The sequence below is a fragment of the Ipomoea nil genome, unplaced genomic scaffold, assembly GCF_001879475.1.
Source record: "Ipomoea nil cultivar Tokyo-kokei standard unplaced genomic scaffold, Asagao_1.1 scaffold0114, whole genome shotgun sequence".
In the NCBI taxonomy this organism is placed as follows: Eukaryota; Viridiplantae; Streptophyta; class Magnoliopsida; order Solanales; family Convolvulaceae; genus Ipomoea; species Ipomoea nil.
This window is the reverse complement of record NW_017616542.1, coordinates 2097756-2110468: the sequence shown is the minus strand read 5'-3', so window position 1 is coordinate 2110468 and position 12713 is coordinate 2097756. Positions and strand designations below refer to the sequence as shown.

At 33.8% G+C, this 12713-nt stretch overlaps 2 protein-coding genes across 2 annotated transcripts; one reads left to right on the top strand and one right to left on the bottom strand.

Moving 5' to 3' along the window:
• Nucleotides 1–2050: 2050 nt before the first annotated feature.
• LOC109191179 (stromal cell-derived factor 2-like protein) lies at nt 2051–4822 on the top strand. The gene is made up of 6 exons (XM_019341797.1): nt 2051–2484; nt 2948–3088; nt 3206–3346; nt 4089–4138; nt 4208–4337; nt 4447–4822. The coding sequence occupies exons 1-6, from the start codon at nt 2386–2388 to the stop codon at nt 4537–4539; spliced, it is 654 nt and encodes a 217-aa protein (XP_019197342.1). The 5' UTR covers nt 2051–2385; the 3' UTR covers nt 4540–4822.
• A 61-nt stretch (nt 4823–4883) lies between these two features.
• LOC109191275 (40S ribosomal protein S12-like) lies at nt 4884–7040 on the bottom strand. Its single transcript, XM_019341901.1, has 5 exons — nt 6941–7040; nt 6190–6230; nt 5390–5681; nt 5178–5243; nt 4884–5091 (listed from the first exon to the last, which is right to left on the bottom strand). The coding sequence occupies exons 2-5, from the start codon at nt 6195–6197 to the stop codon at nt 5032–5034; spliced, it is 426 nt and encodes a 141-aa protein (XP_019197446.1). The 5' UTR covers nt 6198–6230; nt 6941–7040; the 3' UTR covers nt 4884–5031.
• Nucleotides 7041–12713: the final 5673 nt, after the last annotated feature.

Below are 12713 nucleotides of genomic sequence, written 5' to 3'. Positions count from 1 at the left end.
ATAATTAGTCCGACTAAATACATAACATTCGAAGTTAAGCATCAAAGATTATAAATCAAAAAATTTAAAAATCATTTGATTTTTATACATTTAAAAAAAAAATTAGGTTAAGCTTTTTTTTTCGTTTAATTAATTTTCTTTTGATTATTTATATTAGAACAAAACTTAATATTTCAATTATATTTTTGCATTTTGGTATGATTTAGGTCGTTATGGTATTAATATTTTTTGTATATATTTTTATAATGATACAATTGTACATTACTTTACAAATATTATACTATTATTTTTTTTATCGGACAAAATTGTTCTTACATCATTATCAGATCTGCGCGACCTAACTACAAAGTTGTTGATCATAAATACAATTACACATGGACTCTAAAACGGTAAGACCATTTTCCAAAGAATTGACAATGTTGGCATCCCACTTGCTCCAAGTTTACACATCATAATTTTATCAATGCATGAAAATTTCTAAAAAAATTTGTAAGTCAATTTTTACTATATCATTATAACAATATCTATTGTAACTATATATTTTGAATTGTTTATTATCATCCTCTGTTGACAAGAATTGTAACAATTGTCATTGACAAACTCTCAAAATAATTTGTCTCAACAACGAATGTAAATTTAAAAAAATCAATGATTTCATTATTGTTGATAAAAAGTATGTACGTCACTTTATTAATCTTATTAAATTAAATAAATTAGTAGCTACAACAAAAAAATAATACATATGCATTTAATTAATTTAGAATTAGATGTCTATAATGTCTTTATTTTTAAAAAAAATATTCATTATAAAAAATTTAAAAAGAGATATAATTTCATATGTTATATATATTTATTTACCAAATATTTTATACAAATATAATAAATATTAATATTTTGTTCAATACTTTCACATGGTAACCTACGACACACATCTCACAACACATTAAACATGTAGGGAAAAACTACCACTACCAAATACCAATAGGTGCTTGTAAGAAAAAGAGTTCATAGTACAACTAAGATCACAATCATATACACAGCAAAGCAAATCTAAAACTTCCTACACCATAATCTCATTGCACAATGAATCCTTCTATGCTACCACCAGTAACCCAATTGCACATAACACATTACCAATAATAATAAAAAAAAAAAAAAAAAAAAGGACATGTACTGAAGATGAAGACAATGACAATGCTACCCAAAAGAGAATTAAGAAGAATTAGATAAATTTAAATCAAAAGTCGTATTTAGTTAGACTATCGTTTTTATACTAAGTATTTAGACTAGCGTTATTACAAAGTTGCAAACATTTATTTTTGTGACAATATAATCAATCTCTCATATATTATCTTGCATCTATATACTTTAATTTACCGATTTAAATAAACAAATTCAATGTTTATTTACCTATGCATGAATATCTCTGATATAATATTGAATTGATATACTTTGAAATACTTATTTAAAAATAATTATTGAGCATTATTCCATTCGCGCAAAGCGCGTAAAAGAACTAGTTATTATATAAGGATATAAAGATTAGTTAATAAGGGTAGATTTGAAATAATTCAAAATAATCTAAGATTACTTAAGAGAATGGGTGTAATCACATTACCGCCACATCAACTTTCAGGTAATATAATATTACCAAGTAATCTCATAACTTGAATCAAACAATATAATATAACATTATCTGACTCAGATTACCCAGGTAATCTAAGATGACTTGAACCGAACGCTTCTTTAAGAGTTAAAAATAGTCAGGACTAAATCTATATTATTTCGGGTATATAACTGGAAGGCTAAAAATGTAACTTTTACAAAAATTAATAATTGTTGGAGTGAAAAGCGTTTTTGATTATGGTTAACGTCATAGTACACGGCGAGGCAGACACCGAGTTGACTCGTGAAGTGAAAGTCACGGCGTAAGATGTCAGCCAACGAGAAGCATTCACGTCATCAGAGGAACACGTGGAGTAAACTGATTGGTCTTACGTTTTAATTCGACGTGGCCTCTCTGACACTAATATACGGAGTAGTCTCTCAGTCTGACGATCAGAGAAGAACTGAAAAATGAAACATTAAATACGGAAAAAGAAAATAAATAAAAGCGTCGCCGGAAAATCGGAATCAGAAGTGTTTTGATCGGATCTTCATCGGAGCTCCGTCAGGCGCCCTCCAAGAGCTTCAACCGTGGCTTCTTCAAGCCAACAACAACGCCAACGTCAAAATCTCACCCGTAGGAAGTCAGCACCACCGTCGACGACGTTGTGGAATCAAACACTTTCCAGTCCGACCCGGTTAGTGTACCGCGAACCCGCAACTTCCGATTTGGACCTCCCAGTTTGGCAAAGGACCTGGTTCATAGTACTGCTATTTGTTATGGCGCTCTCTTGTTTCGCCCTCGCCATCTTTCTCATCCTCACCCTCGATTCCGATTACTCGATCGGCTCTGCCTCCGCCGCTTCTGAAGGCGTCCAGGTAATAAATACTCCTTATATTTATCAGTTTTGATCATAAATTTGTCAAATTTTTGAAGTAATTTCACTGAATTTTCGTACCAAAATTGTAACTAATGCAGTGTCACTTTCCCCCCCCCCCCCCCCCCCCCCCCCCCCCCATTTTGTGAGTTGATTTCTTCTCAATCGTAATATGATGGAAACTCCATTTCTTCATTTCGTTATTCCTCTGTTTTTGTTATTTTTTTTTTTTTTTTTTTTTTTTTTTTTTGTAAAATTTGCTTGAATTTAGGATTGGGTGATTTTCATAAGAAATATTAAAAAGGTGGTCTATTTCCTGATTTGAATTAAAAAATCCAAACGTTTTGGAAATGCAATAAACCTGACAATTGGAGAAATGATTACTACTTTATGAATGCCGTAGTTTTTGGGAAATCTTTGGTGTTTTCCATTCTGATTTGGACTGATATGCAATTGTTTTACAGATTACTTATGGATCAACAATCAAGTTGATGCATGAGAAGACAAAGGTCCGGTTGCATTCGCATGATGTGCCCTACGGTTCTGGCAGTGGGCAGCAGTCGGTCACCGGATATCCTACTGTAGATGATGCCAACAGCTATTGGGTACGCCATTTACGTTCCTCTTCGTGTTGGTATTTAATTGTTGGTGCAAATTATATGTGTGTGGTATGCAAACAACATTTTAATAATTGTTGCTTGTGCTGGGCTTTCCTTTGTCAGATTGTTAAGCCTGCTCCAGACTCGTCTGCAAAGCAAGGTGATGCCATTAAAACTGGAAGTATTATTCGACTGCAGCATATGAAGACTAGGAAATGGCTGCACAGCCACTTGCATGCATCTCCAATAACAGGCAATTTGGAGGTTAGTGGCTCATTGTCATTTGGGTCCATCCTGTCTAAATGGGATTTTTCCCTTGCTGCATTTCAATTTGTTGATTCTTGAATAAATATAGTTCCACTCTACATTATACCAGTTTGAATTCTATTTAACATTATTTCATTAAATAACATATGATTATTATGGGATGAATAATTTGTAGTGTGGATAGTGAAAATATTTTTTGATTATTCTAGTCATTGTTTGTTGAAGACTACTACCCCATATTTGAATTAAAGAAGGTTGGGGTTGATAGAATGTCCTAGTGCTAATCTGTCAACTTTTAGGTCATGGATTCAATCCATGCCAAACAATTATTGGAAAATTTGTACTCTTCCTATCTTTCTTTATTTTTATTTTTCAATTCTTAATATTATTAACCTTTGCCTTTTACAATGTGAAATGAATATGCAAAGAAATTTAATACTAGAATGAACTATAAAGTTTTCATTTTAGCTTGGGCTTCATCTTCCTGTGTTCTTCATCAAGTTTAGGCTGTAGGGGTGTGCAAACTACAAACTCAAACCTCACATCATTCTTGACACTCATAATTCTTCCTCTTGATCTCCATTCAAGTCAAATATAGAGAAAAGTGAGGTTTTCAAGTTGCAATATTTTCTGGTGTTCTTAAGAGCAAGAGCTGTAGTGATCATCTTCCTTACCAGGCCTTGGTTCTAATTTATGCTAATACCTTTATTGCCCCCAATTTTTGTCGATATCTCTGTAGGTAAGCTGCTTTGGGGATGACAACGAGTCTGATACCGGGGATGTCTGGAGGTTAGGACTACCTTTCTACTAATGCTTCTTAATATTTTGGTTGCTATCCTAATCTTTTCATTCTTTTAGACTTGAAATTGAGGGAAATGGTAAAACATGGAGGCAAGATCAAAGGGTCAGGCTTCTTCATGCAGATACCGGAGGGTATTTGCACAGTCACAACAAGAAGTACACCCGTATAGCCGGGGGCCAGCAAGAGGTCAGCATGTGCTTGTCTAGTCTATTACATTTACAATAGAATGGCTGCAAACCCTCTTTCATATAAGGTTGTTTGTTTCTCATCATAGTCTATTTTGCGCATTCTGCAGGTCTGTGGCATAAAAGAGAAGCGAACTGATAACATTTGGCTGGCAGTAGAGGGAGTTTACCTTACAGTGTCTGAGAGCAAAGCCTCTGCATGAATGATATGATAGTTTGCCATATTGGAGCTTCTTCTTCACAACACTTTACACTCTTAGCACCATACTTTCCTCCCATTCAAAACATATAAAACATTCTGAAACTACGAATGGAATGTTACCTAAAATTTTTGTATGTAGGACAAGTTAACCCCCTTCACCTGGGAGAGCTCTCTTCTAGTAGTGTAGTATAAATTTTGGTTCATGGATGTCGTGCTACCAGAAAACATTATTGTAATTCAAATTACAATACCACTTTGATTACCAAATCTTAGTTGTGTACTGTTTTTGATTTGTTAAATGGCAAAAATAAATATTCTCTATTTAATGGAGCAATTATGAACATGAATATAGGAAACAATTTTTAATATTAAAACTCGTAAATATCCACCAGATTGGTTCTTTGAACTATCAAAAACTTAGTGTTTTCCAAAACAAGCTAAACCCAAATCACTAAAGATAAAACTGCAAGAAGACAATCATATTGCTAGGCACTTAGTGAGATTTCACATAGTCTTGAACAACGTGGAGGCCTTCAGTCTCCTCTCCAAAATCCTGCATTCCAAAGCCAAAAGTTCACACTGAGATACAGATATGATATACAGGAATCAGATGAGATTTGTGGATCTTATGTTTGTTACCTTTACAACGACGCAAGAGCATCCAACAACCTTCCTAGCTTTGCCCTCGGAATCAATCTTGCACAGCTGTGATAGTAAACGTATTAAGATGGTGAACTATTAATAAAATTTTAACATCAGTTGAGCATTCAATCTAGAATGCATTTTTAATCCCTTTGTTTTGCACTTGCATAAAATGTAAAAAGTGTGGGAGACAAAAGGCATGTACTTACACCGGCCCATTCACCAAGGGTCTTTGCGCTAGGAACTGTAATCAGGTTGACATTGTGGTCATTACAAAGTGCTTTGACCAATTTAACATAGTCAGGCTGATCACAGTCCTCAGCCAGCACACATAGTTGGGCTGCATGTTTCTCAATCACCTTAGCACCTTCATGAAGGCCTTTTGCCAGCCCACCATGAGCCAGGGATTTCCTCAGCACAAGCTGCAATGCAGTCATTACATCCATGGGCTCACCCAGGGCAGGAGCGGCAGGAGCAGCAGGTGTCTCTGTAACATCTTCACTGAAAGGAAGCAAGAGCAAAAACAGACGAGATTAATAATAAAGATCAACAGTTAATGTGTACATATAAGAAAAGGTGTGTCTGTGTGTGTGTTCTGATAGGCACTGAGGCAGACCAAAGTACTGTTATCCTTCATGAACAATAGTAGTATAGTACATGAGACAAACTCAGAAAATGGAATAGTCCGGCATTCAGCCCCATGCTGAGAAATGCATCTAATTATCATAAATTAAATTTAACATGTTTGCAAGAATAGCTTCTGGAAATACACACACTCATTTAATATCATCTAACAGCATACATACAATATGTATATACAAACAGACATACACTTCCCTAAGGAGTATAGTGATCAGAAAAATTAAACAGCCAAAATATCCATCCACATACCCACAAATAAAATTATAATAACTTCCTAATTGGCTAGAGTAGCCATTCAAGACACAGACACACACACAAAAAGAAGATAAAAATTCATAGTTCTATGAATAGTGATCACAATAAATACCTCGCCATCTTCTCCTGTTGACTAAGCCTTTTGCTCTAAACCTGATAAGAGAAAAGGAATGAAAACATGCATCGGAGACAAAATAAGACAACATAGTGAAGAAGCAAATGAATCAATAAAATCATGTCAATTTGTCAGAATGATTAAAAAGGACTAAAAAGATGATATTTCTTGATACTATAAAAAATTGACCTTGACAAACATTAAACTGAAAACAAAGGCATAATTGAAGCAACAAAGTCAATTATTTACCATTTCTATGCTTCATCCTGATAAACAGATAATTAGTTTGGAGAAAATGGTTGAACTCATTTTAAACAGAGCAGTCAGCTAGATTAGTTCTCAAACTAAACAATTCAAAAAAAGAGCAAGATAAGCTCAGCTGCCAAAATGACTCCATCATCTAACAGTTGCGGGATACAAAGTCCATTGACAGACTTATAGAGCTCATTCAAACAAGTAAAACCATTTCCATCAATTCCATGAAAACTCAATAATAAATTAACCATGATTTCAACTCCATGTAAACTTTATGCAAAAAGGACACTAGCTTTGCAATAATACATCACATTTCAGAACAAAATTTTCACAAAAATGATCTCATATGTTCATATCCCTCAAGCATTCCTTTATTAACAATATTTTCAGGGATTCAGTTCGATTTTATCAGGAACTAAAAAAACAATAAATAAAATAAAATATCAATCATTAAATGCGACAATTGTAGAAAGAGAGTGTGTAGAGAGAGAACCTGTGAAGAAGACGACGATGCGCAGTGAGCAACGGGAGACGATGAAGGAAAGGCACGCAATCTTATATGTCAGAATAATATAGTAACACAAAACCTAGCTAAAACCCTAGTTTTGCAAGTGGCACAGTTTCTGGCCCAATGACTTTGTATCCAATTGGGCCTTACATTTACAAAGCCCATAAAATTAGAATTTCAAATCATCATGAAAGTTCATGACAAATTATAGCAAAATTTCAATCATTCTTCTAAGAAGGCTGAACCCCAACCCTAAGGGCCGCAAAATTTCAATCATGATTGTGTGGACCGTCAAGTTGTATTGACTATATTTTGTATATTATAAAATAATGTACATTCAGTACAAAAATGATGTATATTATTTTCAGGGGATGTACATTATTTGTGTATTGAGTGTATATTATATTATATAATGTACATTCAGTACAAAAATAATGTATATTTAATATATTAAAATATATTTTTTGTATTGATCCATACAATATTGTATGTACCATGATCCATACAATAATTTGCCGTAAATTTTACATTGTGAATCATTTTAATTATATTTTTGAATGGTCTACAAACGAAAACTATTTGGGTCTTCCCTCCCTTGTAGGCAGAAAGAAGAATGAAGAATGAAATTCTTGGGTTCATAAAGAGCAAGGTGGTGGATAGAATATATATATATGGTAAATCTTGATAATAGTTCCTACTGTCTATTGCTAACCAGTTGGTGGAAATATATGGGGGCTACGAAATCAGAAGGTCTGAAGTAATCTGAACTCACATTATTTTGCAGCTATGGGAAAGAGCTAAAGCATTCCTAGAATTGAAGCCTGGAACAGAGTCCAATCGCATGATGTTACACATGCCCATCTCCCTGATAGAGTAAGGTTGGCTAAAGTTGAAGACTACATGGTTGTGATTCGTCATTCGCAAATAGGAGGGTGTTTTCGTTGCAGCCAGGCCATAGCAAGGATGCGGCAGAGTGAATTTGCATTCGAGAAGCACTCAAGTGAGTACTGTAGGAAATGAGATATGATGCTGTAGTGCAGATTGAATCAAATCCAAGCAGATCTCCCAAGAAAGAAGACGACAAGTTGAAATCTGCAAAAGAAGTTGTTGCCCCTTTGCATTGGGTCCAGACCCTGTACATCTTCTTAAACATCCAAGGAGGTCTTATCTTTTAAGGGTTGTGTTGAATTGAAGCGACAGAGAAAGATGAGGAGAACAAGTTTTCAGGATCTGTAGTGTTCTCACTTTCACCTCCGCCTAGCAGCCTGCCTTTGTCCACTTTTTCATTGAGGCCAAGCTGAGTTGCAACGCAGAGGCTGCCGGAATAGACACCGGATCGGAGTAACTCACAATCTCTGCAGACTTCTTCGTCTCCGGTAATTAATAAGCAGAAATATATAATATATAGATGTGAAGAAGAAGCTAATTAAGGAAGTGATGATAGGTATTGGTGTTATTATAACTTTTTAATTTCGTGTTGGATAATTTTAGTTTAGTAGAAGTCACCACCAGTGCTTGTTTTTCTAACTGGGGGCTGGACAGACAGACAGACAGACAGACATGTTTAAGGTTTACTCTCTTGTAATTTTACTACTGTGTTTTCCGATATCTTGAAAATGGAATTCAAATTCTCATATCTTAGACTGCAATTGGTTCCCATTTTAATCCTTCTTCTGAAACATTAATTCACTTAACGGACAGAGAAAAGCATGCCTATGATGAAATCTCACAAATAACTTTTCCCTTTTTTTAAAACGTAAATTGACCAATTTACCCCCATAATTAAATAATTAAAAAAAATTTACGTTTTTCCGGCGATATTTGGTCTGTGATTTAGCCGGGTGGCCGGGGTATCAAATGTGTTAAAAATGAACCTTTAAAAAATAACATATAATATACTAAAAATAAACATATATGTCAATGATCTAATTTGCAATGTGAACCATGGTTCTTGATGATATAATGATATGAGATCCATAGTCTAATTAAGATGTTTAAATATTCCTTTTCCACTAAAAATTATTCTAACAATTTTAGATTCTTTTGGTTGGCTTGATACCAAACCAAGAGCAAATTATATCATGCACCGCGCGCGTTTTTTTTTTTTAAATGAAAATAAACCGTGTTTGTTTTCCGCCGTTTCGCACCCTTTTGTAAAAAGACCCTATTCTTCAGTGTCATTTTGTACACACTGCAGTTTCAGTTCAACACAACTACAGTTTCATTTCGATATAACTATAGTTTCATTTGATATTTATAGACTCAAATATGTGAAAATGTTATTTAATTTTATTTTATATACACTATAGTTTCATTAAAACACAACTACATGATCATTTTGATATAATTACAGCTTCATTGTATAATATACACTTAAATATGTGAAACGTTATTCAGTTTCATTTTATATACACTGCAGTTTCATTTCACTATAACTACAGTATCATTTTGATATAACTGCAGTGTCGGTTTAGATATACTGTAGTGTCAGTTGGTGTTTAATACACCAAACAAGCGGACTCCGTTAACTATAACAGCGGGCCGTTTCTTTACTTAAAGAAACGGCACCATTTTTTTGCCGCGATGTACATGCACCGCGGTCTATGATATAACGACTGCAAACCAAGATTCATCGAAATCTTCGAGAAGTATATGAATGATTCCATTCTCACAAATATTATGGATGTATCAATGTTTTAATTTCATGTATCAAAATTTTAATATAGAGAAAATTACTCTTAATCCTTAAATTATAAAGTAATAGCAAATTTAATCTTTTTTTGTTTTATAAGTGTTGAGCATATTATCAATTATCATTAATGTGCAACCTTTAGCTTCAACTTAAACTTTTAATTGAGATGAAACACATGCTTCAATTATAAGCGTTATCATTGCTAGTTATTAAGTTATCATCAAAGTAATATTTTGGGACTTTTTTTTTTTTTTCCCAAATTGCACACCAGTTCGAAGACTTGGTGGTAAAAGACGCATATCAATAACCTCCATTCCACTATTTTTTAAATTCTTTTTATAAGTGGAATGGAAGTTAAAGATCTATATTTATGTGTTTCTAACCTGTAAGACATTGAGTTGGAGTACAATTAATTTTGGGAAAAGGGGAAATATGAAAGGAAATTCTCTTAATTACCAACCCAAGTTAACTAGGTCGGACTTCTAAAGACTAATGACCAATTTTAATAAAATCGTTAGTGAATGGATCAAAAAATCTACTTCACTAACAAGTCTAAAAACTACATTCACTACTATCCTAGCTACAACTTGCCAACCAAAAGTGTAAAGTTTCCTTTACGGTTTGTTTGATTTGTGAAAAATAATTTTGAAGTATAAATTTAAATTTAATGAAAAAATTATTGTGACTGTTAAATTTATTGTCTGTTTTGTTGGAACATTGATTTAAGAAATATTGTGTACAAAAACTAATATACCCCTACATAATAATAGTTAACAAAGACGTATATGGGTACTTTTGTCTCACCATGTTGACATTTCTTCCTGATGGCTTTGGAAAAGAAAATACCAAAGGAACCAAACAACAGCCAACCAAACACATTACTTTCCTCAAAGGTAAGGAATTCAAATTTTATGGAACATTTTCTCATGAACCAAACAACATAAAGTACTTTTTTTCCTCAAATTCTAACGAATTCATTTTCCTGCCACTACTTCACGACGTTGTTTTAGTAGCAGTAGTAGCAGCAGTAGCAGTAGTAGCAGCAGTAGCAGCAGCAGTAGAAGTAGCAGCAGCAGCAGCAGTAGCAGTAGCAGTAGTAGCAGTAGTAGCAGCAGTAGCAGTAGTAGCAGCAGCAGCAGCAGCAGTAGAAGTAGCAGCAGCAGTAGAAGTAGCAGCCGCAGCAGCCGCAGCAGCAGCAGCAGCAGCAGCAGCAGGAGGCAGCAGCAGCAGCAGCAGCAGCAGCAGCAGTAGTAGCAGTAGTAGTAGTAATTGCGGTGAAAGTTGAAAGGAGAAGAGAAAAAAGATTTTAATTGGAAAGGATAAAGGATGCCATTTCTTTAAAATAATAAGGACAAAGATGAAAAAAAAACAAAAAAGTTTGGAAGCTACTAGCTTATTTTGAAACGCTACCTGAGGTAGCGTTCCAAAATAAGCTCTTATTTTAAGCTACAAGCTTATTTTGGGAACATTACCAAATAGAGCTTATAGCTTATTAGTAGCTTAAAATAAGTTATAAGCTCTTAAATAAGCTCTGCCAAACAGAGCCTACCATTCTAATTAGAAGTCAGCAAAGCAATAGAATTCAATTACTTTCGATCATTGAGTTAACACCTGCAAATTATATCGTGCACCGCAGTGCATAATCGATTATGCACCGCGCATCAAAACGACGTTGTTTTATTTAATGAAAAGAAACGGAATCTGTTTCGCGCCGTTTCGCAAAAAAATAACTCTATTCTTCAGTTTCATTTTGTATACATTGTAGTTTCAGTTCAACACAACTACATTTTCATTTCGATATAACTACAGTTTCATTCAATATTTATACACTCAAATATGTGAAAATGTTATTTTATATACACTATAGTTACATTAAAACACAACTACATGATCATTTCGATATAATTACAGCTTCATTGTACAATATACACTCAAATATGTGAAATGTTATTCACTTTCATTTTATATATACTGCAGTTTCATTTCACCACAACTACATACAATATCATTTTGATATAACTGCAGTTTCATTTGATAATATAAAAATAATACGTGAGGCAGTGTATGTCAGTTTAGATACACTGTAGTGGCACTCCGTTAACACTAATAGCGCGCCGTTTCTTTACTTAAATAAACGACGCCGTTTTGATGCGCGATGCATAATCGATTATGCACCGCGGTCCACAAAATAATGACTAGTTAACACCTTAGTTGGCCAAGTTGTCCATATTAGTAGTTTTATCAAGTTATCTTAATTTATGCTTTCGAATTATTCAGTAGCCTTGTTCTCTCATTCTCCTTAGACCATTCTTAGTAGGCTAAACCCAATGAGTCTCATTCGATTGCGACCTATAACCCCAACAAATTGATGTGTCTAGACAAGTAGTGGCATCCATATTCTTTATTAAATTACAATTGTACGATATTTATTTTAATCAAATGACTTTAACTTAAATTTTTTATTTATTTAATCACATATAGTGCGACATTTTAACTTGTATTATTTATAACTAATTTTTTCTATGCGTCATGCACAAAATAGAAGCCCAAAAATAATACTCCGTACTCAATATTAACATTTTAGTTATATTGAAATATTTCTTTACAATAATAGTATATAATTCTTTTTAAAAAAATTCATAATTGTGAAATTCATATTATATTAATAGTATAGTTGATAAATATAATTTTTTGAAAGAATGCAGTGGCTGTTGCCTTCTTCCACAGCAGGAAGAAGGTAATAGTGACCTTCTTCCCGGAAGAAGGCAATGACGAAGGTTGCACCTTCCTCCCGGAAAATGGATAGTGATCGGCGAATGGAATACGAGACGGTAACGATAAGCGACGAACAACTGGTGATGTCGGTGAGGCAGCGAAGCCGATGAACGACCAACCAAATATAAAAAAGAGATATTTTTTTTTAAATTTATTTTTATTATTATTACTACTAATTAAAAAGGAAACTTAATATATTATATTATTTTAAAAATATGTGGAAGTCACGTCAGCCCGCCGAATAGGTTTAAAAAATTTAATCATTTAATTACCGGTTACTTGAAAGTAACC